The following is a 24,214-nucleotide window of genomic DNA, read 5'->3' as shown; positions in this document are numbered from 1 at the left end:
TACAAAGGCACAGAAAGCAAAATACATGCATTTTATTTATTTATTTATTTATTTTCATCCAGTGAAATAAGGTCAGCACAAACAAACAAAATATATCTGGGAGATGCTAATTATATTCCCTCTCTAATTTTAACACATTGTATATTTTGAAAGTGACTATAATGTCACTACAGTACTCAGAGATTTAAGGGCAATACCACTGGGTCTATGTTTAGGGCAAAGAATTTAGGATACGGACTCAAAAAAAGCCCGTATCTTCATTTTTTTCCTTCATAATAGATGCAAACTTTGTCCTCATTCAGAACAAGCAGATATATAACAATAAGTTGTAACTGAATATTGTTGTCGACAAATAAACATAAAGATCAACTAGACATTGAATTGCACTGTTGCCTAGACTTCTTTAGATAATATGTGATATGCCTCATAGATGAAGCCAAGCAACATAAGAAAGAAACAGCAGGATTTCTGTGCTTTCTCTTACAGTGGACTGCCTACAGGGACAGGGACTGGAGTCATCGCCTTCAAAAAATCAGACTGAAGACAAGTCTGAAGACAAGGCTAATTCAAGAGCTTCACCAAGAATCATGGCATTGATTAGAAAACCCTGTAAGAATCCTCTCAGCTCCGAGGGTTTATGATCCACTTGCTCTATACTCTGTGCTCTGGAATAGTCATTAACATTCTTTAGAGGATAATGGTGTCTCAAAAAAGGGAGAAAATGAAGTATCACCCATTTCCTTTTAACACTAAGAATGCTACCAGTTTAAAAGAAAATTATAGTGGCTGGATCAAACTCTCTCTTGATTTATAGGCATTATAATTTATAGTCTAGATTTTCAAAGGAAATGAAAAACTTTACTGAATACATAGTAAGGGGTAATTGGATATATTATGCACCTCCAAGTTGCATGGAATTAAAAAACAAATTCTGACAATAATACATATACTATTTAGAAAAAGTAAAGCCTATGTGGCCTAGAAGACATAGAATTATTGTGTAGGGAATAATTAAAGTACATTATACTTCATGGCATATATTGATTGAATAATTAACTACCAATGCTGTACTTCTAGTTTTACCAACTTTCCTAGTCATCCTTCTAAGGTAACTGTATCTGTCTGCTATTATGACTTTCCTTTTCCTTTCTTTTCTTGTTAAAGCAGTGATTTATTTGAGCACACTTATACTTCAGAGACAGTCTTATCCATCCTACATGCTCCGCACTGTACCTACTGTCACCTCCCGGGTCACTCACTTTGAATCCTGGGGCACAGGTGCACTTTCCAGTCACACTGTCACAGTCCGCCCCATTCTGGCAGCTGCAGATCTGCTGGCAAGCTTCTCCGTAGAATCCAGGAGAGCATGTCTCGTTACAATAGAGTCCCGACCAGCCTGGTTTGCAGGCACACTCTCCAGACATGGGGTGACAGCTGAAAGAGGCAGATGAAAGGAGCAAGTCACTCTCGGCTGAACGTGACACCCAAGGCCTGTGCAAATGTGCCTTCAGTCATGATCACTAAATGTGTGATAATACCATGCACAATGATTTAAACTTCATTCCCAGGCTTGGTATGATTCAGTTAATGGGCCGAAAACTGATTGGTACTATAGAAATGTTGCATGAAATCAGTATCACTCTCTAGCCGGATGACTATTACAACCCTGCTCATTTGTCTGAGTCTAGTTTTAATAATGGTTAATAAAAAAAATAAATCATTTCACTGAGAGGTCTGCTAAATGCAAAGATCTAATAGCAAATTAATTGCTCAGGGTAATAACCAAGTAGCTCCCCAAATAGAGGTTTTTTCATATTGTTGTCTCTTGGCTCCCCCTACCTGGCAAGGAGCAGCTGTCTCTACCTGAAACAGCAGCTGTTGTCCCAGAGCAAATGGACATATCAGCTGTGCTAAGACACAGTGAGGACGACACAATAGGGCACTCTGTGGCACTCAAAACACTTGTGCTTATGCCTGAAGGGAAATCTTATCAAACTTGTTGTACTCACAATGAGAAGACTGTTTAAAGGGGGCTCTTCCTCCCTTGATACAGATAAAACCCTCCCTGTCATAGTCAGGCCAAGAATAAAATCCACTGTTGCATCCAGACATTTGCTACATGACCTCTCATCAGAGCACTATTCATAGATTTTTCTGCTCTTGGAAAGAAAGATATCCGAGGAAGAAAAAAGACTGGGGATATAATTCTAGTTCTAGCACTACCTGTGTTACCACCTTAACAAAAGCATGTAATTTCCTCCTGGTCAAGAGAAGTCTTAGTTGCATGCCATAATATTATTAAAAATTTTTTTTTCCTTTTTCAGAGTAGAAACTTATCAATTAGACAGACTATTTAAGTAACCTTATGTTCAACAGAATGCTTAGGTCTGACACAGCATTACTCAATAAACATGGCATCAACAAATACTAAAATGTATCTTCACATTTAAAATGAATTATTATGTAAAAGAGACATCAAGATTTTGAATCTCTGTTTTACTTATCTGCAAATACCTAGCATCCATATGCATCGCAAATTCAGTGTCAAAAGTAGAGCTCTTTCAGTCCTCATTCCTCACTCAGGGTCTACTCCCAAGTATCCCTATTGGAACCATTTAATGGGCTATTTAAATGAGAAATCTAAGAGGTTTTTTTTTGTGTGTGTGTGGGGTGTGATCTGATGCATAATTTTAATTTTTATTATTTTTAATTGAATAACTGTGAGATACGCGATTACAAACTTGCTCATGACTGGGTTTCCATCATACAGTGTTCTAATGTTGTCCTTTCACCAGTGTACATTTTCCACCACCAATGTTCCAAGTTTCCTCCCTGCCAACCAGCCCCCCCACCCCCAGTCTGCCTCTTACAGAAAGAGTTATTCTTGATAATTTTTTTCTTTTTCCTCACCTCCAATATCCTCTTTGTCATTAGAACTAAGCTATTATAACTCAAATCTATATTTGAAATCTATCCAAATGCTTTTTATGTTCATTGTCACTATATTTTTCCAAGTCTTGTATCTCCTAAACTTATGAATAGCCTTTGTCATTTCTCCCTGCATCCAACTACACCTCATCAACTACAAAGCAGGTAATATCCTATTGTTCCCCTTAAAACTCTTCAGAGGCTTCCTCTGGCACTTGAATAAAATAAAACATGATTGTTTGAAATAGTGACTACATAATTAGTTATCTAAACCCAGATAGTTTTAAAAATGAAGGACAAGTTACTAATAATTATCCTAAAGCAGGTGATTTCTGGAATACCAAGTATATATCACCCTAAATATGGCTCATATATCCTCATCATCTGGCTATTTCCTTCTTTACAATTTCTTCCTTCATTGTTACTCTCTAGGCTCAACTACATTATATTTCTTTTAGTTTCTTAAGTCATAGAGCATTTTCACTGTAAAGGTTTTTGTGTTTAGAATTCCCATTTTGTTCCACATGACTAGAACACTACTTCTACACTCCATCTTTCTCTCCTTCTTACCCTTCCAATCTCAACTGGAATCTGTTTGCTGCATAAGCATTTTCTGATTACATGCCCTTACAGTAGGTCTCTCTTTTATTTTCTTTCATAACACCATTCTTTTGCCTCATCCCACTTATCACAATCTATAAACTTATGGTGCTTTTTCTAATTATTTAATGACTTCCCTCCTCACTAGACTCTGAGCTGCGTGACGACAAGAATGAATTCTGTTTTGCTACCTGTCCCTGGCATCTGGTAGGCCCACATATAAGAACTTATTGTATGAATAAGTGAAAACTTCACAAATGATACACAGTTAGTCTAAGAATCTTGCTTTTCTGTAGACATACAAATTTTTGTGCTTGGGTTTTAATTATACAATGGTTGAGTACCCATCCCTCCACTAGTGCCCATTCCCCAACTCCAATGCTCCCAGCATCCTTCCCACCCCCACACACCCCCCATCCCACCTCGCCCCTTTTATTCTCTCTCTCCTTTTGGGTGCTGTGATTTGCAAAAGAGGCATTGAGTGGCAATCGTGTTCGGTCTATAGTCCACTTTCAGCATGCATCTCTCATACTGGGAGGATCCTCCCAACACCCTTTTTTTGGTGCCCCCTTCTCTATCTGAACTGCCTTTTCCCCCAGCATATGCGGCTAGCCTCCAAGCCTTGGATTGAAACTCCTGGTACTTATCTCGGCTATTCTTGGGTGTTAGTCTCCTATTTTGTTACTTTATATTTCCCAGATGAATGCAATCTTTCTATATCTGTTCGTCTCTTTCTGACTCATTTCACTTAGCATGATACTTTCCATGTAGTACCACTTGTATGTAAATTTCATGACTTCATCTTTTCTAATAGCTGCATAGTACTCCATTGTGTGGATGTACCAAAGTTTCTTTAACCAGTCATCTGTTTTCAGTCACTTGTTTTTTTCCCAGATTTTGGCTATTGTGAACAGTGCAGCAATGAACATAGAAGTGCAGATGTCATTTTGACTGTACTTTTCTGCCTCTCCAGGATATATTCCCAGGAGTGGTATTGCTGGGTCAAATGGGAGCTCAATTTCTAATTTTTTGAGAATCTCCATACTGTTTTCCAAAAGGGCTGAACCTTCGGAATTCCCACCAGCAGTGAAGGAGGGTTCCTTTCTCGCCACATCCACACCAACACCAGTTGCTTTTTTTCCTTTGGATGTGGGCCAGTCTCTGTGGTGTGAGATGATATCTCATTGTTATTTTGATCTGCATCTCCCTGACGATTAGTGATGTAGAGCATTTTCTCATGTGCCTTTTAGCCATTCGGATTTCTTCTTTGGGAAAGTTTCTGTTCATTTCATCACCCCATTTTTTGATGGGGTTTTTAGATGTTTTCTTCTTGTAGAGTTCAACCAGTACTTTGTATATCCTTGATATCAACCCCTTATCAGATGGGTATTGGGTAAATATCCTTTCCCATTCTGTAGATTGTCTTTGTATTCTGGTCACTGTATCTTTTGAGGTGCAGAAAATTCTTAATTTAAGATAGTCCCATTTGTTTATCTCTGTTTCCACTTGGTTGGTCAGTAGAATATCGTCTTTGAAGATACCGTTAGCCTCAATATCATGGAGGGTTTTTTCGACCTTGTCTTCAATATACCTTATGGATTTTGGCCTGATGTTGAGATCTTTAATCCATTTTGATCTGACTTTTGTGCATGGTGTTAGGTCGAGGTCTAAGTCCACTTTTTTGCGTGTGGTTGTCCAGTTATACCAGCACCATTTGTTGAAAAGGTTTTCCTTGTTCCACTTCACATTTCTTGCTCCCTTAGGCATTACCCTCCCCAATCTCAAACTCTACTACAAAGCGGTAATAATTAAAACAGCATGGTACTGGAACAAAGGCAGGGCCACAGACCAATGGAACAGGGTGGAATATCCATACATACAACCTCAAATAGATCTTGCTTTACTAAACTTACCTGTCTTGCCTCATACCTCTGATTTAGCAAGTAATGTTAAATTAGACTTTGTATATACACACACAATGGCAGGATTCTCCCTAAAAGCAGTTTTAACAAAACATTAAGTCATAACTTAAATCACCATTAGTTACAGGGTACACTAACTTAGATTACATTCATAATACTGTACATAAAGCTTTTCCTAAACTTTGAATGCATGCCAACACCATGCTAAGCTACTCAAATGCATTATTTTACTTACTCTTCATAACCATTCTAAGTGTTAGTATGATTGTGTTTCATAATTGAGAAAACATATCCTTGAAAGAATAAGTGATTTATTCAGAGTTTGACACACTAACAGAATCAAACTTCAACTAGTGTTTGTTGATTTGTTTTTATACCAAAGAAAGAGGAAGTTTGAAAGTAGCTTACTAGAAGTTCTAGATTGGAAAAAGAGTTGCAAATATTTAGTCTTTAGCTCTGACAATAATTTTAAAAAGATTAGCTGGACTAATAAAAGACTATTGCAACATACACACACAAACATGCATGCATGCACAGGGGCAAAGTATCATTTACTTCAGGAAGGTTCTACATTTGAGAAAAGCAAAAAAAAAATTTCAGGTGCTAGATTTGTTACATTGGTTTACCTTATTTCAATGTGTCAATGAAAAAGACATTTTTAGTAGAAACTATTACTTTATATTAGGAGGTAGAATATAATGTTTGTGGTAGAGACATAAGTGTTAAAACGAAATAGACAATCTGGGATAGAGAACTGAACTAAGCTAGAGACAGAAATTGATATTCAATGCCCCCCAGTGAGTATTAGTGCAGCACACTGGTTCTCATATTGATTGACACCAAAATTAGTAATCTGCAATTTGTAATTAGATGTAGGAAGCCAAAGCACTTTGGAAGTATTTGATGGGTTCTCATGCAGGCAGCTTAATTGGTAATGAGATTTACGTGTTGATGTTAGAGCAGCATATTGGAGGTTGAAGGGTAATATACTCCTACCTATTTTTTTCTACAGAACAGATTGCTTTGTGTGTATAAAAATAGAATTATACACATATAAGAATGTCTATCTTTTTATGCAAATGTATAACTACATACAAATAAACCAGTTAATTCTTCAGTTTAACAGTGAAATTGAGTCCAAGACATTATGGACCAAATCAAGCCATTGAACTTTCTCTTATGTATTTCCTTAGATTTATTAATGCTCACATGTAATGACAATTTGGTGGAATTTGCAAATAAGCACATCCTGATTGCCCAAAGCTATTAAATGTCCTTATGAATAAGAACTAATATCCATATCCCATGTGAAATCTTTCTAAATCTCAAAAATTGTTTTCCTGTTCAGATTCATTTCTATCTAGTTACTTTTCAGTTGCACACTTAAGATGAGAGTGAATGTCTTCAGGTTTCATAGTAGTGTTAGAATTTAAAATAATTTTATTTAAATATAGAACTGTAGCACTGTCCTCCCGTTGTTCATCGATTTGCTTGAGCGGGCACCAGTAATGTCTCCATTGTGAGACTTGTTGTTACTGCTTTTGGCATATTGAATATGCCATGAGAGCTTGCCAGGCTCTGCCGGGTGGGCAGCATACTCTCAGTAGTTTGCTGGGCTCTCTCAGAGGGACAGAGAAATCAAACCTGGGTCGGTCACATGCAAGGCAAAAGCCCTACTCGCTGTACTATCACTCCAGCCCCGGAATATATTGAATCTAGACTTGGTTGTTGACCTGCTTTGTTGAAAGGGATATTAGCAATATAAAATAATCAAAGGTTTAAAAATGTTTATAAGTTGGGTCATGTTCAATCCCTAGATGCTTTTGGAATTAAGTTATTATGTGAAATAATCTTAAATTAAACTGCTGGATACTGGACACTTATAGCCTAGTCACTCCCATTATCCAGTCAAATGAGTAAATAAGGAATTCCAGTATCACCTTTGTATAGGAAGACCAAAAAAAAATCCACTAAGACGAACCCAGATCAAACTGTCAAGCAAAAAAAAGTATCAACTAATAAATTTATATTTTATACACCATGTTTGGGATAGTATTTTTTAATGAAGCAAATGTTAGCAGATATAAGCTCTTTCCAAGTATAAGTGTGCAATATATGTTGATAAGTCAATAAGTACTTAGTACAAAGTACTCAAATTTTACCTTATGGTAATATAAATTAATAGTTTGCATTTCATTATCTACTTAACTATAATGAAAGACTTAAGACAATTATAGATCATTAATCATGCAATGCCAATGATGTTCAGGGTTGACTTCTGGCTCTGTGCTCAGGGCCACTCCCAGCAAGGATTAGGGTGCTAGGGATCGAACCGGGGTCAGCAATCATCCCCGCTGTGCTGTCGTGCTAGAGCAATAGCACAGCAGGTAGGGCATTTGCCTTGCATGAGGCAAACCCAGGTTCGATTTTTGCATCCCTCTTGGAGTGCCTGGCAAGCTACTGAGAGAATCCCGCCCACAAGGCAGAGCCTGGCAAGTTCCCCGTGGCATATTCGATATGCCAAAAACAAAGTCTCACAATGGAGATGTTACTGGTGCCTGCTCGAGCAAATCAATGAACAATGGGAGGACAGTGTTCAGACAGTGCTCAAATAGTGAGCTTCATTTTTTTTTTTTTGTTAATTGGTGAAATTAGAACCAGTCACCACCATGCTGAAACCACTCTCCACACGCATGAAAGTACCGACAGAGGAACAAAGGCATGCAGGTCCTGGGGCTGAGATATCCAAACCTGCTCGGATCGGGGCTGAGCATCCTCCACCCAGATCCTCCACCTTCCAGTATGCAGGGGTCACACCCACCATCTGACCCCCAGCGCCGTGTAATCCCATCAATGGCCAAGACCCAGAGCTATAAAACCCAGGTCCCGGAAGCGCATGGTCGCATTTGTGGCTGCGTGACATCTTATTATCTCATTTTTACTTTGGACAACCTGGCAGGTTACTGAATGTTACCTGCCCACATGGCAGAGTCTGGCAAACTCCCCATGGCGTACCCAATATGCCAAATACCAGTAACAATGATGGGTCTCATTCTCCTAATCCTGAAAGAGCCTTGAATATGGCACTTTTTAAAATCTGAGGGCTAGGACGAAGGAGACGTTACTGGGGCCGGCTCGAGGCAATTGACGAACAACAGAATGATCGTGAATTGGTGAAATAAACAAGATAGAGTTCTAATTAATTTCAAGATTATGCCTTTTGGTTCAAAGGAATTTTGTGTTTCTATGAATTTTACATGGCAGTTCAAGATTGATAAGGATCAGATACATGGCCCCAACTATGAAATCAGTAAGCAAAGCTATATAGAACAAATTTTAATTTTTTAAAATAGAAATTTAATAAACAATATTTCTTTAAAAATCTAGTATTTAGAAACATACTATTCTTTTGATTTAAATTGTCAAATAATTTCATGTACATTTTTGTGAAAAGCATGAAAGTTTAGGTTGAAGTGACCTAAGTTATAAGTATTATAGAGTTATTTTGAAATAACTACCATTTACGTGTTGCCAAAACCAACATGGTATACCCAATTCTAACAAAGAACATCCTTTTTGTTCCTCCAATTCTTTGATATCAGAAGTCTTTTGTATAGAATTAATGCTTGACTGTGTCTATACTGAATAACAATATTATTAAATAACAATATTATTAATAGTTAATATTATTATTTTTTTAAAACCTCAGTCTTTTTTTTCCTTTTTGGGTCATACCCAACAATGCTCAGGGGTTACTCCTGGATCTGCACTCAGGAATTACTCCTGGCAGTGTTTGGGGGACCATATGGGATGCCAGGGATTGAACCCGGGTCAGCTGTGTGCAAGGCAAACATCCTACCGCTGTACTATTGCTCCAGCCCCCCAGTTAATATTATTATTAACTATTTTAATACCCTATGTGTGAGTCTGTCCATGATTACACAGGGTAAGCCTTTTAATATTATTAAAAGACTTGTAGTGATCACTACATGAGACTTACATTTTTCTGGGACATTTCTCAATAAAAGGAAAGGCAGCCAAACTCATGATTTCCCCTATTTTTTGCCAGCTCCCTAAGTATTGGAGTTATAAAATCAAATCCTAATGAGAGTTATCCCTGAGTCAGAAGTAAGTCCTGAGCACCACTCGGTGTGGTCCAAGTTTCTGTATCTCCCAAAAAATGTGTGCCTTTGATGAAAGCCACTAAAATATATTCAAGTACACATACACAGTGAATGATCCTTTTTTTTTTTTTGTTCCTCACAGTGGTTTAAAGAAAACACTAACCACAAACTTCAGTTTGCATTTGACTTGGTGCATTGGACATTTGATAGGTCTGAGTGATTTTTCAGAAGCCTGAGTAAGGTTATAGCTGTGTTAAATACAAGAAAAAACAATTCCAGTCACAACTGAACTGCTATATAATGCATGGCATTTTTGTCATACTCTGCTTTTCTAGCACTCTGAAAATGAGGCTAAGAATTCCATGTGATATGTTTCTAGTCTTTGGGGAAGAAAGAGGAAGTAAGGGGGATGGAAAGATGCTTTTAGGGGCAGACAAAGGACAGTAGGGTGGGTGGGATTATGGTTTCCTGTTCTTAAATTCTCCAAGAGATTTTTTTGAGCTAAAAGACCCTAGTGTGTTCTATGTCAGAATAATCAATTCCGAAAACATATTTCACATGTGACAGCCACATGTGAAGTACTTTCACAAAACTTCCTCTCTCCACAGATGTGCTGTCAAATAAAAATTGTTGTAGAACAATCATTCTGTATTTTCATGTAAAACACTGGACTTAACCCTCACCTATTATTGCATCTTTGCTTCTAAGGGAATACCACAGGATTCTCTTAGGACATGTTCTACTAACTTTGGCAAATTTATTTTTTTGCCAGTGGCCATTAACAGATGAGAATTCAAGGCCTACCCACAGTTATCTAACACTGTTAGTTCTTCAGTTTGGACCATCACCCTGTATGTAGGTCTGTCCATGATGACACAGGGTTTGGGGGTGGGAAATCTCTGCCAATCCTTCTTTTTATTAATGCACACTGAAGTAAAACTTTAATAGGATGCACTGGCCTTCAGTTCTGACTGTTTTTCATTTTTTTGTTTGAGGGCCACACCTGACGATGCAGGGGTTACTCTTGGTTCAGTGCTTGGTGCGCCATGCAGGGCCAGATAGTAAACCCAGGACCTTAAGTGAACTGCCAGTGAGGCATGACCCTGGTTCTTACCTCTGAGTGTTGTCCAGGTGGCAAGGGCACCTTTTGTCACATTTGATGCCGTAAAGCCCTTCTGGACAGAGTCTCGCCTCACAACGCTCACCAGCGAAGCCAGCCTCACAGAGACATGCGCCGCTCACGTGGTAGCATTTCCCGCCATTGACACAGCGGCAGGTCTCTGCACAGCGAGCGCCATACGTGCCGACAGGACACTCATCCTGGCACCTATCAACAGATCCAGAATGAAGATAGAGTTATTAGTAAATAAATCTATATGTTCCCATAGATATACATAGTCAATTCAGATAGACTTTGTTATGTACAAAAAAACACAACTGCATTTTGGATTTTACCTTTATTTAGTGATTGTCCCTTTTCAGGTATGAAAAGCATGATGATGAATTACCTAGTGTATAGATAGTAACAGCAATACCATCTGATCCAAGAAATACCAAAACTTAAAGTGAAATAAAATTATGAGTTTGGGGGGCAGGAAGCATATTTTGTATCTTGTTTGCTAAAGGGAAGTGTGTGTGCGCGCGCGCGCGTGTGTGTGTGGGGGGGGGCTTTGGTAGAAAACAAAAAAAAAGGGAGAAAAATTTCCTAAATGTTAGTCCTAGTCTACAATTAGTTTATAAAAAGTATAATTAAGGGGATTGCCCTGCCACAGAGACGGGGGGATGGGGGGATGGGGGTGGGAGGGATATTATCCATGGTGGTGGAAAATGGGCACTGGGGGAGGGATGGGTATCTGATCATTGTATAATTGAAACCAAAGCACAAAAAATTGTAAATCTACAACTTTAAAAAAAATAAAATAAAATAAAGGGAAAAAAAAAAAAAAGTATAATTATCTTGTTTATAGGGAAAAAACTAGCAGTAAATTTGAAACTGAAGTTGAACTCTCTTGGCTGTCATGTATACATTAATTTTTAATCCCAGCAATGTGTCTGCTTTTTCCAAAGCATAATGATAATTATGCTTTTATTTAGGAAGTCATGCAACTAATAAACTTGTTAGATTTGGGGAAGTCTGAGCTATTAGAATTTGGTTATTTCAGTTCCAGTTTGAGAAGTTCCTGACAGTAGGTTGGAGGAAATCTTGGGGGTCTCTAATAGAAAATTTATATGAAATGGGGTAGTATCCTCTGTTTAGAAGAGTAGATAAATGGAAAGGGAAAATATCAGGCCTCAAAAACTTACTGTCATTGAAAAGTGACCTTAGAGCCAAGTCCTAGAGGAAGGATAGGCTTTGAGTGAGTTGGAGCAGGTGGGAAGCTAAGTTGCTGGAGGGAATCACAATAAAGAAGAAAATATTATCAATACTCCACAGAAAGCATGACGGTTGTTTGGTGAGCCAAGCATTTATTTATTTATGTAACCAGTCAAAGAGATGAGATGGGGCTCTCTGCAGCACAAGAAGCACTTTGTGCCAAAGAGAGAGACAGTCTCATTTAGCTTAATTGCTTGCCACAATGTGGGGGAGATTTTGAAACTCTTGGTAGCCACTTTACATGTGTCTCTCAAGTTATGCCAGAGTCAACAATATAGGTCAGTATTGCATTTTTTAGGTCAGTGTAATGCAAGCTGCAAGTTGCCTAATAATGAATGCAAGCATATTTGAAAACAACAGCAGAGACTGAAAAGTAAACATTTCCATAAAGCTTTGCTTATTTTTAATGACAGGGTGTGATTAGCAACAATACCAGGGCTAGGCAGGATTCTATTTAAGTGCAGAGGATAAATAAACATTTTGATATGTATTTTTTCTGGCTAACTCTGACTCTAGCATATACTTAATGCTATGGAAAGCACAATAGAAAGGACAATAGACCTCTTTCAAATTTGGTTTCATATATATAAACATCTTTAGGTGAGTTTACTAGTTTGCAATGTCCAAATCAACTGTTCAACAAAGCATTAGAAAAATCCTGAAGTATTTTAACTAACATTTAGCATGAAATCAGATTAATGCTCTATGGTTACATATGAGTTTACTTATTTTTCAAACTAGAGTTATTTTACATTGTAAGAAGCTTTTGAAAGCCATGTCACCTAGTTGTCACCTAGTTTATTTCTTAATGATGTAAACTTTAGAGGAAAAAAGTAAAAGAGAGCCAGAGAGATAATATAGCAGGTAGGGGGCCTGACTTGCATGATGCAGGTTCTATCTCTGACACCACTGAGACCCACCAGGAGTGATTCCTGACTGCAAAGCCAGTAGTAGATCTTGAGCATGACTGGTTGTGGCCCCCAAAACAGAAGAAGGAAGAAGAAGAGGAGGAGGAGGAGGAGGAAAAGAACGAGGAGGAGGAGGAGGAGGAGGAGGAGGAGGGGAAGTCATCAAAGGTATAATAATTTGGTTTTATAAAGCTAAAGACTGGCTACACAGCTCTGCAAACTGTCCAGATGATCTTGAAAGTCTACTAAAAAGAAAAAAAGATAAATAAGGTAAAATACTATTGATTTTTTCCCTTTGCATGGATTTGTAAACACATCCAAATGTTAAGCTCTTATCTCCATAATTTTTTTCCCTTTATTTTATTTTATTTTTTTTAAAGTTGTAGATTTACAATTTTTTGTGCTTTGGTTTCAATTATACAATGATCAGATACCCATCCCTCCACCAGTGCCCATTTTCCACCACCATGGATAATATCCCTCCCACCCCCATCCCCCCATCCCCCCTGTCTCTGTGGCAGGGCAATCCCCTGTGTTCTCTCTCTCCTTTTGGGTGTTGTGGTCTGCAAAAGAGGCATTGAGTGGCAAACATGTTCAGTCCATAGTCTACTTTCGACATGCATCTCCCCTCCTGGGAGGATCCTCCAAACATCCTTTATTTGGTGCTCCCTTCTCTATCTGAACAGCCCTTTCCTCTAGGATACCCGGCTGGCCTCTAAGTTATGGAGTAATCCTCCTGGTGCTGATCTCAGCTATTCTTGGGTATTAATCTCATACTTTGTTACTTTATATCCCCCAGATGAATCCAATCTTTCTATGTCTATCCCTCTCTTTCTGACTCATTTCGCTTAGCATGATACTTTCCATATTGTACCTTATCTCCATAATTTTAACTTAGTAAGAAAATAAAACTAAACAAACAAAAAAACATAGCAGAAACAAAAAACAAACAAAAAACCCACTTCCAAAGTAGGCAAGCAGGGCAGAGATGAAAAGCTTGAAAAAACTGCTAATAAATCACAGGTAACCATGGTCTCTATTTCTCTGATGCCTATAGAGGTATCCTTTAATCTGGGAGAACAAATTCCACAATAGCTGGTACTGACTCATAGTTACCTTCCCAACCTACAATAAAGTATACAATAGCTTTTATTAGAAATGACAAAAAAGTCATTTTAAATTTACTTACTAAAAATTGTCATTATGAAAAACTTGATTCATATTACCACTCTTATTTTTATTATTGTTTGCTAGTGAGATAATCCTGTTAATAAGTTACAGCTATTAACAGGATCTACCAAGCCCAAATGGTGAGATATATCTATAGAAACAGACTTCCTCCTCGATCTTGGAAAAACCCGCAAGCACGAAGTAACTTATATGTTTCCGATTGACTGAATTTAAAGTCTATGTCAAACAGTCATCTTCTTTTATCGCCCCTTATTAAGAAAAAAAAGCATTTTCCAATGACAGTTACACCCTTAATGTAGACTCTGTGGTCCCAAATGTTATTAGAAAGCAATAAAGAAGATACAAGTTTTCCTAGGAAGATGTCAGAGATATGGATAAAGGTAGAGCAATAAATATTGACCAAAGTGGAAAAAGAAAGTTTCCTTTTTTTTCTTTAAGATTTTGACTAATGTCCTGGAATTTTGGAAACTAATTATTAGAGACAAATTAATAAAACATGGCACCAATTCCCAAATCACTAAGGGTTACAGGTTGATTTTAACCATTTAAATTATTAACTTGCATCTTGTGAACTGAACGGAAAACAAAGTGAGTTGACTGTAAGCGGTGGCTGCTTCCCCTTGGTTTCTTGTGCTTCTGAGTAAGTCCCTCCTAGAGTGACTGAAATAATTGGGCCAAACCAGAACTGAGTGTGAAAAACTCACACTTCTCATTAAACTTGGGGCTGATGGGTCAGCTGCCTGCCTTCCGAACATCTGGAACTGCTACTCTGGGGGAAATATAAAAAGTGTTGGTCAAGGGCCAACTTTTCCACAATCCTGGATACAGAAGAGTTCCTCCACTAAAGACCAATGCTGTATCTCCTGATTCTTGTCTATAATTTCCATTTTCATTCTTTCCCCCATGTTACTTTTTACTTTCAGGGTGAAAAAAAGAACACAGATGTTCAGGAAAGTATGAGGGTCCAGCTTCACAGAGTCCCTTATTGACTCACAGATCCCTCAATCCAGCACATACTTGAGGATTGATTCTGTGCATGAATGAAAATAGGCTAAGCCATCAAAGCCCCAGAGAGCTGTTGCAGACACCCTATTGACATGAATAACACCCTTTTAACCCCTACAGAGGAATTCTTGGTGGATTTCTTCACTGACTGAGCTGTGCCCCACTGCATTTCCTCACCACAATGTCCTCAAACCACATATTGAGCTGCTTTGTCTGCCTACAAGGTGCCTGTTTTGTGTTTTTCTGTTTGCCCTCTGGTTGGGAAGGCTGTTCCCACATCCTGGGGGTGCCTTACTGGCAGCTGCTTGTGGTGGTACCTGTTGCTCCTGGCAGCAGCACTCTGGCCTAACCTCCCTGATCAAGTTACGCTGATTTCTCAAAACAGGGGAAGTGGCAAGTGAAGACCCCAGGCCTTCCAGTCTGCTGTCCCAACTCTCTCCTGCCACAAATTGCCCCAAACCACTCACATTTTCCTCTCATTTTGACAAATATAGTGTGTGTGTGTGTGTGTGTGTGTGTGGTGTGTCTCTGTGAGTGTGTCTGTGTGTCTCTATGTGTCTCTGTGTGTGTGTCTGTGTCTGTGTGTGTGATAATTCTAGAACTCAATGAGGAAAACAAAACTAAAAACAGGAATGGCGTCATCAGCTCATCAGAAAAACAATAAAGAACAATAAGTCAAGAATCAAATTTCCCCTCACTTTCCTTCTTCTTCTTTGGCTTTCTGCCTTCCCTGTCTGAAATCTAAAATCCACCTGAAAATGAGCTGCTAATATTCTCTCTCACAGGGAACTGTGTTCAAATAAGTACAAACTTGCCTTGCCTGTTTATTGTTTTTGGAATTTATCACATGTATAAGAACCATGTGCTCATGCCAATAATTTAAGACAACAAAAAGTTAAAGGAAAGATACAAAAGTATTAACAAAAGTATCTTTTGTGAATAGATATTTTTGTTAATATAAAAGTATAAATTTTTTATTAATCTGTATTAATAAAGTTAGTTAAAATTCTTTAATGGACTAAGAGAATTACATATATTCTTATTAAAAGTTGCTCATAAAAATAGCACAGCGGGTAGGGCGTCCGCCTTACAAGCGGCCAACATGGCCGACCCGAGTTCGATTCCTCCGCCCCTCTCGGAGAGCCCGGCAAGCTACCGAGAGTATTCGATATGCCAAACACAGTAACAACAAAGTCTCCAATGGAGACGTTACTGGGCCCGCTCGAGCAAATCGACGATCAACGGGAGGGCCTTACTTACTTTACATAAAAATAGAGATTAAAAATCTATTTAAGGGGCAAGAGCAGTGGGAAGGGCACTTGCCTTGCACACAATCTACCTGGGTTCTAGCCCAAGCAGCCATATGGTTCCTCCAGGGATTGATCCCTGAGTGCAGAGTCAGGAGTAAGCCCTGAGTATAGCCAGGTATGTCCTTAAAACACACACATATATGTGTATATATATTTTATATAATATATAAACGTATATGCACATATAAAAACAATATATATACACACATATTGGTTTATATAGTATATGTACTATTAAAAACCTATATGTGATTATGATATGGAGCCATAGCACAGTGGGTAGGGCGTTTGACTTGCAAGCAGCCAATGCGGCCAACGTGGCCAACCCAGGTTTTATTCCTCCGCCCCTCTTGGAGAGCCCCGCAAGCTACTGAGAGTATCTCGCCCACACGGCAAAGCCTGGCAAGCTACCAGTGACGTATTTGATATGCCAAACACAGTAACAAGTGTCACAGTGAAGACGTTACTGGGCCTGCTCAAGCAAATCGATGAACAACGGGAGAAGAGAGACAATGACAGTAATAATACATATACACACATACATTTAAACACGATGACTTTTTTTGCCAATAATAAATATTACTATGCAATAGCCTATACCAATAAAATTTGGAACAGAAATACACATTTTCTAAAATCTTTTTTATTTAAAGAGCTAAATTAATGTAATAATTCAAGAAAAGAAAATAATTATGAATATCAAACACAAAATACTATCTTAGCTTTAGCTGACAAAATTATTATACAACTACCTTTAATGTTTACCAAAAAACAACAAGTGTAATTAACAGGTTTGACAGTGTAAGTAAACTAAGTAACTGAGAGTAAGTAAAAATATTAATAATCAAAACCAGATGCTTCCTTGTCAATAAATTCCCAGTTAGAAACTGAAATGAAATTTTATATAAAAAACACCATCACAATAAATTTACAAGAAAATGCATATGTAAGTGAGTGAAAGTACCATACTGTATTGTATTAAAAGTGATCAAAATAAATAATAATTTAAGAAAAAATAACTAAGGAAGCAGGATGAATTCTTATGTATAAAGACATTCCTATAGTAATAATAGTTAATATTTTATAATGATTATTAAAAGTAATAACAACTAGTGTTTATATAAATCACTCAACTGTAATAATCAATATATGTAAGTTTTAGCATTATTCTAAATTATTGGTGTAGTAACTTATTTAATTCCGTAACAGATGAAAAGGAAAGTCCAGTTATTTGCACATTACATTTAAGCATACTTTTAAGTACAAAAGTTCCAAAATGATTTTTACTATTACACCCTTGTGCGGCTCAAGTCTCTTTTCCTAATTTTAGACTTGCCCCCTTAGCTGGGTTATCTAATCTTCTGAGATATAATAGATTAAAGGGTAAATGAAAACAATGAGGATCTTGGGATATGACTCAGTAGTAAAGTTGCAAAGTCACACATGTGAGGCACTGGGGTTGGATTCAGACATTGCATTAAAAAATCAAACCCACCAAACCAAAACAAAATAAAAAGATAAGGTGAACAAAGCCCGCTAGTACATTCTGACATATGATACCAAATGAATAATAGGGCTGGGGAGATAGCTCAAAGGGTTGGAGTGCATATTTTACATGTAGGACCCCATGTTTGATTCTGGCACTGCATGACCTTCTGAGCACTGTGCTGGATTTGCTCCCCAGTACAAAAAAAATATCAAATAAAACAGTGGATATAACAACCCTATGAGTATAATAAGTTCAGACATTTGTGATGTTCTCTCTTTAAGGACATTTTATGGTGGCTATAAAATATAGTGTGCAGGGTAGTTGCCTTGCACTTAGCCAACCTGGGTTCCCTCCCCCGCCCCATGTGGTTCTCTGAGCCCTTCTAAGAGTGATACCTAGCACAGAGTCAGAACAAGCCCTGAGCACACTGGGTGTGTCCCCAAAGCAAAATAAAAGATATTTCAGAAGTTTAACCTCACACCTCTTTATATATACCATCCCTCACTCACTCACTCACATGCGCGTGCGTGCAGACACACACACACACACACACACACAGACACACACACACCAAAGTTCGAGTGCCATCATCACAACACCAAACAAACTCTTATTGTCATTACTACCACCCCATTTCCTCCTTCCCTCTGCTAAATAGTAAGAGAAATACCAGGCTGCCCCTTACCTCTCTCCTATGTAACCTGGGCTGCAATGACAATGGCCTGTGGCGGTGTCACATGTCCCTCCATTATGGCACTGACATTCTTGAGAACAGTTCTTTCCAAAGCGACCCTCAGGGCAAGGTTGACCACATACTGTGCCCTGCATTCAAACAGACTTAGAAAATTAGATGGGCTGCCAGCCAGGGAAAGGCTGAAGGACTCTGGGAGAAAAGAAAGGAAACAGAAAGGGAAGAGGAAAATGGAAATGGTCCTGCAAGAAAAATAAATGAAGATTTTAAAACACTACAACTTATTCATCACCTTAGAAACTTTAGCATTCTTAACCAAATTTAATGGATAAGGCTAAATTCAAGATACAGTCAAAGATGGTAGTTTTGCAATCTTAAGAAATATCCACATTAGAAAACTGAAGCTTAAGATGAAGTTACATCTCACAATTATAAAAGTCCAAGGAATTTATAAATCCTCTTAAGTGTTCTTCCTTGTGTCTTACATGCACAATAAGTCAACAAAACGTAGTGAGCATCCATTACATAAACACCAACATCTGGTGTAAATGAAATATCCAAGTGCTTTCCCATATGTTCTAAAGAAAATACACATTCTCACTGACGTCATTTCTTATAATGTTGAATAAGACTTAAATTTTGTGTACCTGAACGAACATCAACATTATCCAAGAAGTACTTGTGCAGGAATGAACATAGACATTTTATTTTAGAAGAAAACACTTATTTCCAGCAGGATCAGCAAATATCATTGGACCAAGGTAAATAAATAGGAAAATTTATTTCCTGGAGAGAAAAATCATGAGAGTAAGTACTCTCCCTCAAAGCTGTCCATTTTGTCAGGCACTGTCCTTATATGTATTTTTAATCCTATGTAGATATGAATAAGACACTGCACCAATGTCGATGAAATACTCCACTATTTTCTATTTTTCCTGGCTATATAACTGGGTTTGGTAGCTTCTGATCTGTTTGTTAGAGTTATTGTTAGAGCAAACAACATATAGTAAATAACAGGGATTGTCTAAGTTTTCTTTTTCAAACAGTTGGAAGTTGTTGCTTTGTCCTCCTTCTCTAAAATAAGGCAGACTGCGGGCACTCTGAAATTGGAGGCTAGTGAACACCAGATGGTTTTGTAAATGTTTATTCTGGATAGCATAAGAAAATACATTTCCTCTAACTCCTGGCTACCCAAAAAAGGCAGTTGGTGTGCTAATTAAGTCTCCTCTGGAGGTTTCTAGCTATCTACAAACAGGGAAAGTTCTTCCACAGACTCTTGGAATCAAAAAACCCTTTTGAAAGATGATTCAGACCAGCCTTTAACTGAGGATCATCTAAGTGCCAAGTATCATGCTAAAGTCTAAAAATCAAAGGCAAGGTCACAGCCCTTAATTAACTTACAATGTGGTAAGGGGGCAGAAGTAAAAATAGCTCAAACTCTCCATTCTAGACAACATATTAAAATGAAAAAATAAGTTCCAAATGTCAATCTATGCTTAGCAATGATTCTGGGGATAATAATTCTCATTCCTGAGGACCAATTCTAACATTTTTCAAATGGTGTCACGTATCTCCGGAGAGACTATTGAAATATAGTTTATGAATAAAGATTAATAAAAATGCTTCAAGAAGGACGTTATCTGTATTAGTTGAAATACTTATGTGTGTATATGTAGTAGGAATACAGATTCATTTTTGGAAAGCACCTAGGGATGATAGCATGAGCAAATTGTAGAGATAGCACAAAGGGCTAAGTAAGTGTATGCTTTGCATTTGGGAAGTCTGGGTTTATATCTCAGGAGCACATAGTACTACAAGCACAACCAGGAGCAATTCTCAAGCACTGAGATAGGAGTAGTCACTGAGCACTGCCACATTTGGCCCACACAATAAAATGTAAGGGAGAAGAAGTATAAGTGAAAGTCCAGTTATAAATGGAAAATAATGATCTAAAATTCAGTACAAAACTTCTATCAAGGTAAGGCCTAGAGTAGGGGTAAAATGGCAGAGGTGAGATTCCTCTGGCCTGGTGGAGCAGCTTACTTCACACCTCCAGGACTCACAGTCCAACATGTAGATAACCTAGTCCACATCATGTCCCTCTTTTCCCAAACAAAAGTAAGCAAGTTCAATCTTAAGATAAAATAACACTACCATATCACCTCACAGTAGCGTGGTTTTATCCAAAGGACATGCAAATCTATAGACACTCTGCTACTCCCCCAAATCCTTCTATGCCAAGGATCAAACAATGACCAGTATTGGAAAAGTTCAAACACAGGGAATCAAAAAAGAGAATTACTCAAGATCATTTATCTTTTCCACACTGGGCAGCTTAGAGAAGCACAGATTTTAACTAAGATCAAGAAGATGACTAGCCTTAAAAAATTTTGTGCATACCCAAGCACAAATCGAAACCCAAGCACAAAAATTGTAAATCTACAATTGTAACTCATGGTGTTTCACTAATAAAAAAAAATTTGTGCATACCAATTTGGTTTCATTAACATTTACTTTGGGGGAACTCAGAATTCTTTCAATAGCTCCCTTGTTTATTTCCTCATCAGCTACTCCATAAAAGAACCCCTTCTCTGACTCTTTCTTATTTCCCATGACTGTCATTGGGAAATGGATGTCAGTCTCTTCTGTGCAATGTCAAGGGAGACCAGACAAGTTCTAACTCAATTCTGCCTCCTATGATTCCATGTAAGCCTGTTCCAGAGGGCAGCTGTTTCCTAGCTCTAGGTAATCTAAATTGGGGTATCTAATGGATAGTGAAAATCATGTATCTGAACCTTCAGTAAAGTCAAGATTTAGAGAATCAGTGATACTGATGAAATTCATGGGTCTAGGTGAAATTTTCGAAGATCTACAGAGAGAAAAGAGAAAAAACCCTGAAATTTAGAAAATATTGAAAGAAAACAAAACAAGCACTGTCATTTAATACTGTAGTACTGCTGTAGAAGAAGAGGAACTAGAAAAATAGATCTTGAGTAAGAAAGGTAAAATAAGGTCAAAAATTACACAGAGATCAGGACTCTGGTTTGATTCTTGGCAGTAAATGGTTCCCCAAACTATGCCCTTGGGTAGAGCTCTAGTGGCCCCTGAGTACCATTGGACATGGACCTGGTAGCTCCAAGCACTTCTAGGGTGGTCCTGGCTGTCTTCAACATAACCTGCTCAGGCATTAGCATTGAACTACCCAGCCTGGGTGGCCAAGTATTACCCAAAGTGGCCCCAGGCCAGCCCAACATTGCTTAGGATCTGCATCTGTTCTTTACAAAGCAGTAGAACATAGTTATCACAGAACATGTTATCTGAGAAGTGGAGGGAATAGAGATTAAAGAATGGAGGTCGATGAGCAATAATGTCAAAAGCTTTTGGGATATGAAGTAGGATAAGAATACAAGTGTTGTTATTGAATTTGGCAATTAAGTCACTTATAAATCAGCAAGAGTCTTCATGGAGACAGAAAGTTCTGAAGTAAATTGCCTTTTTTAAGTAGATGTTAATGAGAGAAACATACATCAGTCATTCACTCCCCTGTTCAAGTTGACTTATGCACAAACCAACTTAGAATGATAAGAACCAATATTGTTTTCCGTCTGCAGAAAAATTTAATGAAACAGCTTTGACATTGTGGGTATCACACAAAATAAAACCCGTGAAATATCATATTTGGAAAAAAATAGGGAATGGTCAAAGCTCGGAAAGGATGGTAATAACTTCCTCTTGATTATCATATTAAAGTTCAGAGAAGGGCCAGAGAGATAATACAGAGGTTAAGGCACTTGCCTTGCATGTAGATGAATTTTGTTCAATAACCAGAGTTTAGCCTTGGAGGCCCTGAGTACTGATGGAGTGGCCTAGGTAACACCTAGGACTCCTAAGCACTTCTTGGGAATACCTCTCTCTCCAAAAAAAGTTTTGAGAAGTTCTAAAGACATGGTAGGTTTGGTTTACTTCAACATCCCTCCAGATTTATATTATATCTAACTTCTTTTTCACATTAACATATATTTGGTTGAGAACAATTTTCACGGAGTGATAATATCCATGAAACATACTTATAAAAATTACTACTTAAATACATTTAGTGTAAACACTTATGCTGTTATTTTTGAGATAAAATATTTTCCACTAATTTTATTCAGAGGGGAAATGGAAGATAGATGAACAATTTTTTAAGAGGAGGAGGGTTTAGGTTATACCTGGTAGTGCTCAGGGCATATACTAGTTCTGTGCTCAGTGATCACTTTTGGTGGTGTTGGGGACCATATGGGGTGCTGGAGAATGAACCCTAGCAAGGCAAAATAAATGCTCTATCAACTGTTCTGTAGTATCTCTGTAAAAAAAAAAAAAGTTCCAATACCTTCCCCCCCCCCAGCCCCCGAAATGAGGATCCTTAGCACATTTCAAATTTAGGATTTACCACCTTTTGCTTTCTCTGAACTATGGAATTCCAGCTTTGAAATTTAGGTAGTTCTAACTTAGGAATCTTTGCCATCTTTGTAATTTTCTTTTGTGCAAAGTACTCCACATGTATTTTCACATGAAAATGCCGGAACAGGGTTACTGCTCAGGTGACTATGGGAGAAGAGGAAGCTTACCAGCCAGCCAGAAGGGCAAGAGCATTCTCCAGTGACATGATGGCACACGCCTCCATTTTGGCAGGGACATCTCTGCTCACACTGTGGCCCATGTTTTCCTGGAGGACACAGATCTTCACAGCTGAGGGATAAATGTGTGACAAAGGACACTGTTACTTGCCCATTTACCTGACCCAAAACACAAGAGTACCATGACCCTAAAACAGATACATTTTTTTTCCTGGTTAATATTGTTCATGTCATTAATAACATCAAGGGCATTACCATATTGACTGGACACTTTACGAGAGTAACAAGGTCCTTTCCTTTGGGGCTTCTTTCTAAAGAAATTATTTCAGTATGAGGAGAATCTGTTGCATCTGAAAACACCAAGGGCAACTCTCATTGGTCAAACACCACTCCTATGACAAGAACTTTCTATGTACATCTAATAAAGTTCATGTATTTGAAGCCTATTTCTGCTTATGCCTTTGTTCTAACTTCAAAGGATAATGAAATGTTTGATATTACCTGATCTGGGAACAGATTCTTCCTAATCAATTTGCAATGTTCTCTCTCTTCTTTAGCTGAGTCTCTAATGCCTTTAATGCAATCCCCAACCCCCACCTCATACTGTAAGGACTTGCCTCTCTAAGCCCTTAATTATCTTTTCTATTCTCTGTAAAATCCCTCCAAGTTTCTCAAGGCTCTATTCAAATGTGGCTTTGACTTAAAAAATATATAAATGCTATATTAACAATGAAATGGTTTGCTAGGATCTTTTAAAAATTAGGACTTTCTAGGCTAAGGAATTTTTTTAGCTCTACTTTATGGCTGTTAACACTGTCAGCAGGATGTATTTACTAATCACCCAGTATTTTTTTCTTCAAGATTTAGTTCTGTGATTTATAAGTATAATGTTCTCAGTACGGGAATAAGGCTTCCTATTTCCACCTTTTTGGGGGCAAGGGAGTGGGGGAGGCAAATTCTGCCTCTTCTTTTCTGCTAATACAAGTAGACTGAGGAATACCCTTCCCACAAAATAAAGTAGATGAGGTTAAATAGTTGCTTCAATGTTCTTCT

The 24,214-nt window shown here is 38.0% G+C and overlaps 1 protein-coding gene across 2 annotated transcripts in view; it reads right to left on the bottom strand.

Moving 5' to 3' along the window:
* MEGF10 (multiple EGF like domains 10) overlaps positions 1–24,214 on the bottom strand; it is a 184,808-nt gene that overhangs the window by 53,309 nt on the left and 107,285 nt on the right. For both annotated transcript variants that reach the window (XM_056124440.1, XM_056124441.1), the window contains exons 7-10: positions 23,153–23,273; positions 18,537–18,673; positions 10,689–10,901; positions 1,260–1,434 (exon numbers count right to left, since the gene is read on the bottom strand). In XM_056124440.1, coding sequence (XP_055980415.1) covers positions 1,260–1,434; positions 10,689–10,901; positions 18,537–18,673; positions 23,153–23,273 — 646 coding nt within the window. The remainder of the gene's footprint in view (positions 1–1,259; positions 1,435–10,688; positions 10,902–18,536; positions 18,674–23,152; positions 23,274–24,214) is intronic.

Source organism: Sorex fumeus, unplaced genomic scaffold (genome assembly GCF_029834395.1).
Source record: "Sorex fumeus unplaced genomic scaffold, SorFum_2.1 ptg000051l, whole genome shotgun sequence".
Lineage (NCBI taxonomy): Eukaryota > Metazoa > Chordata > Mammalia > Eulipotyphla > Soricidae > Sorex > Sorex fumeus.
This window is presented reverse-complemented; position numbering and strand designations above follow the sequence as displayed.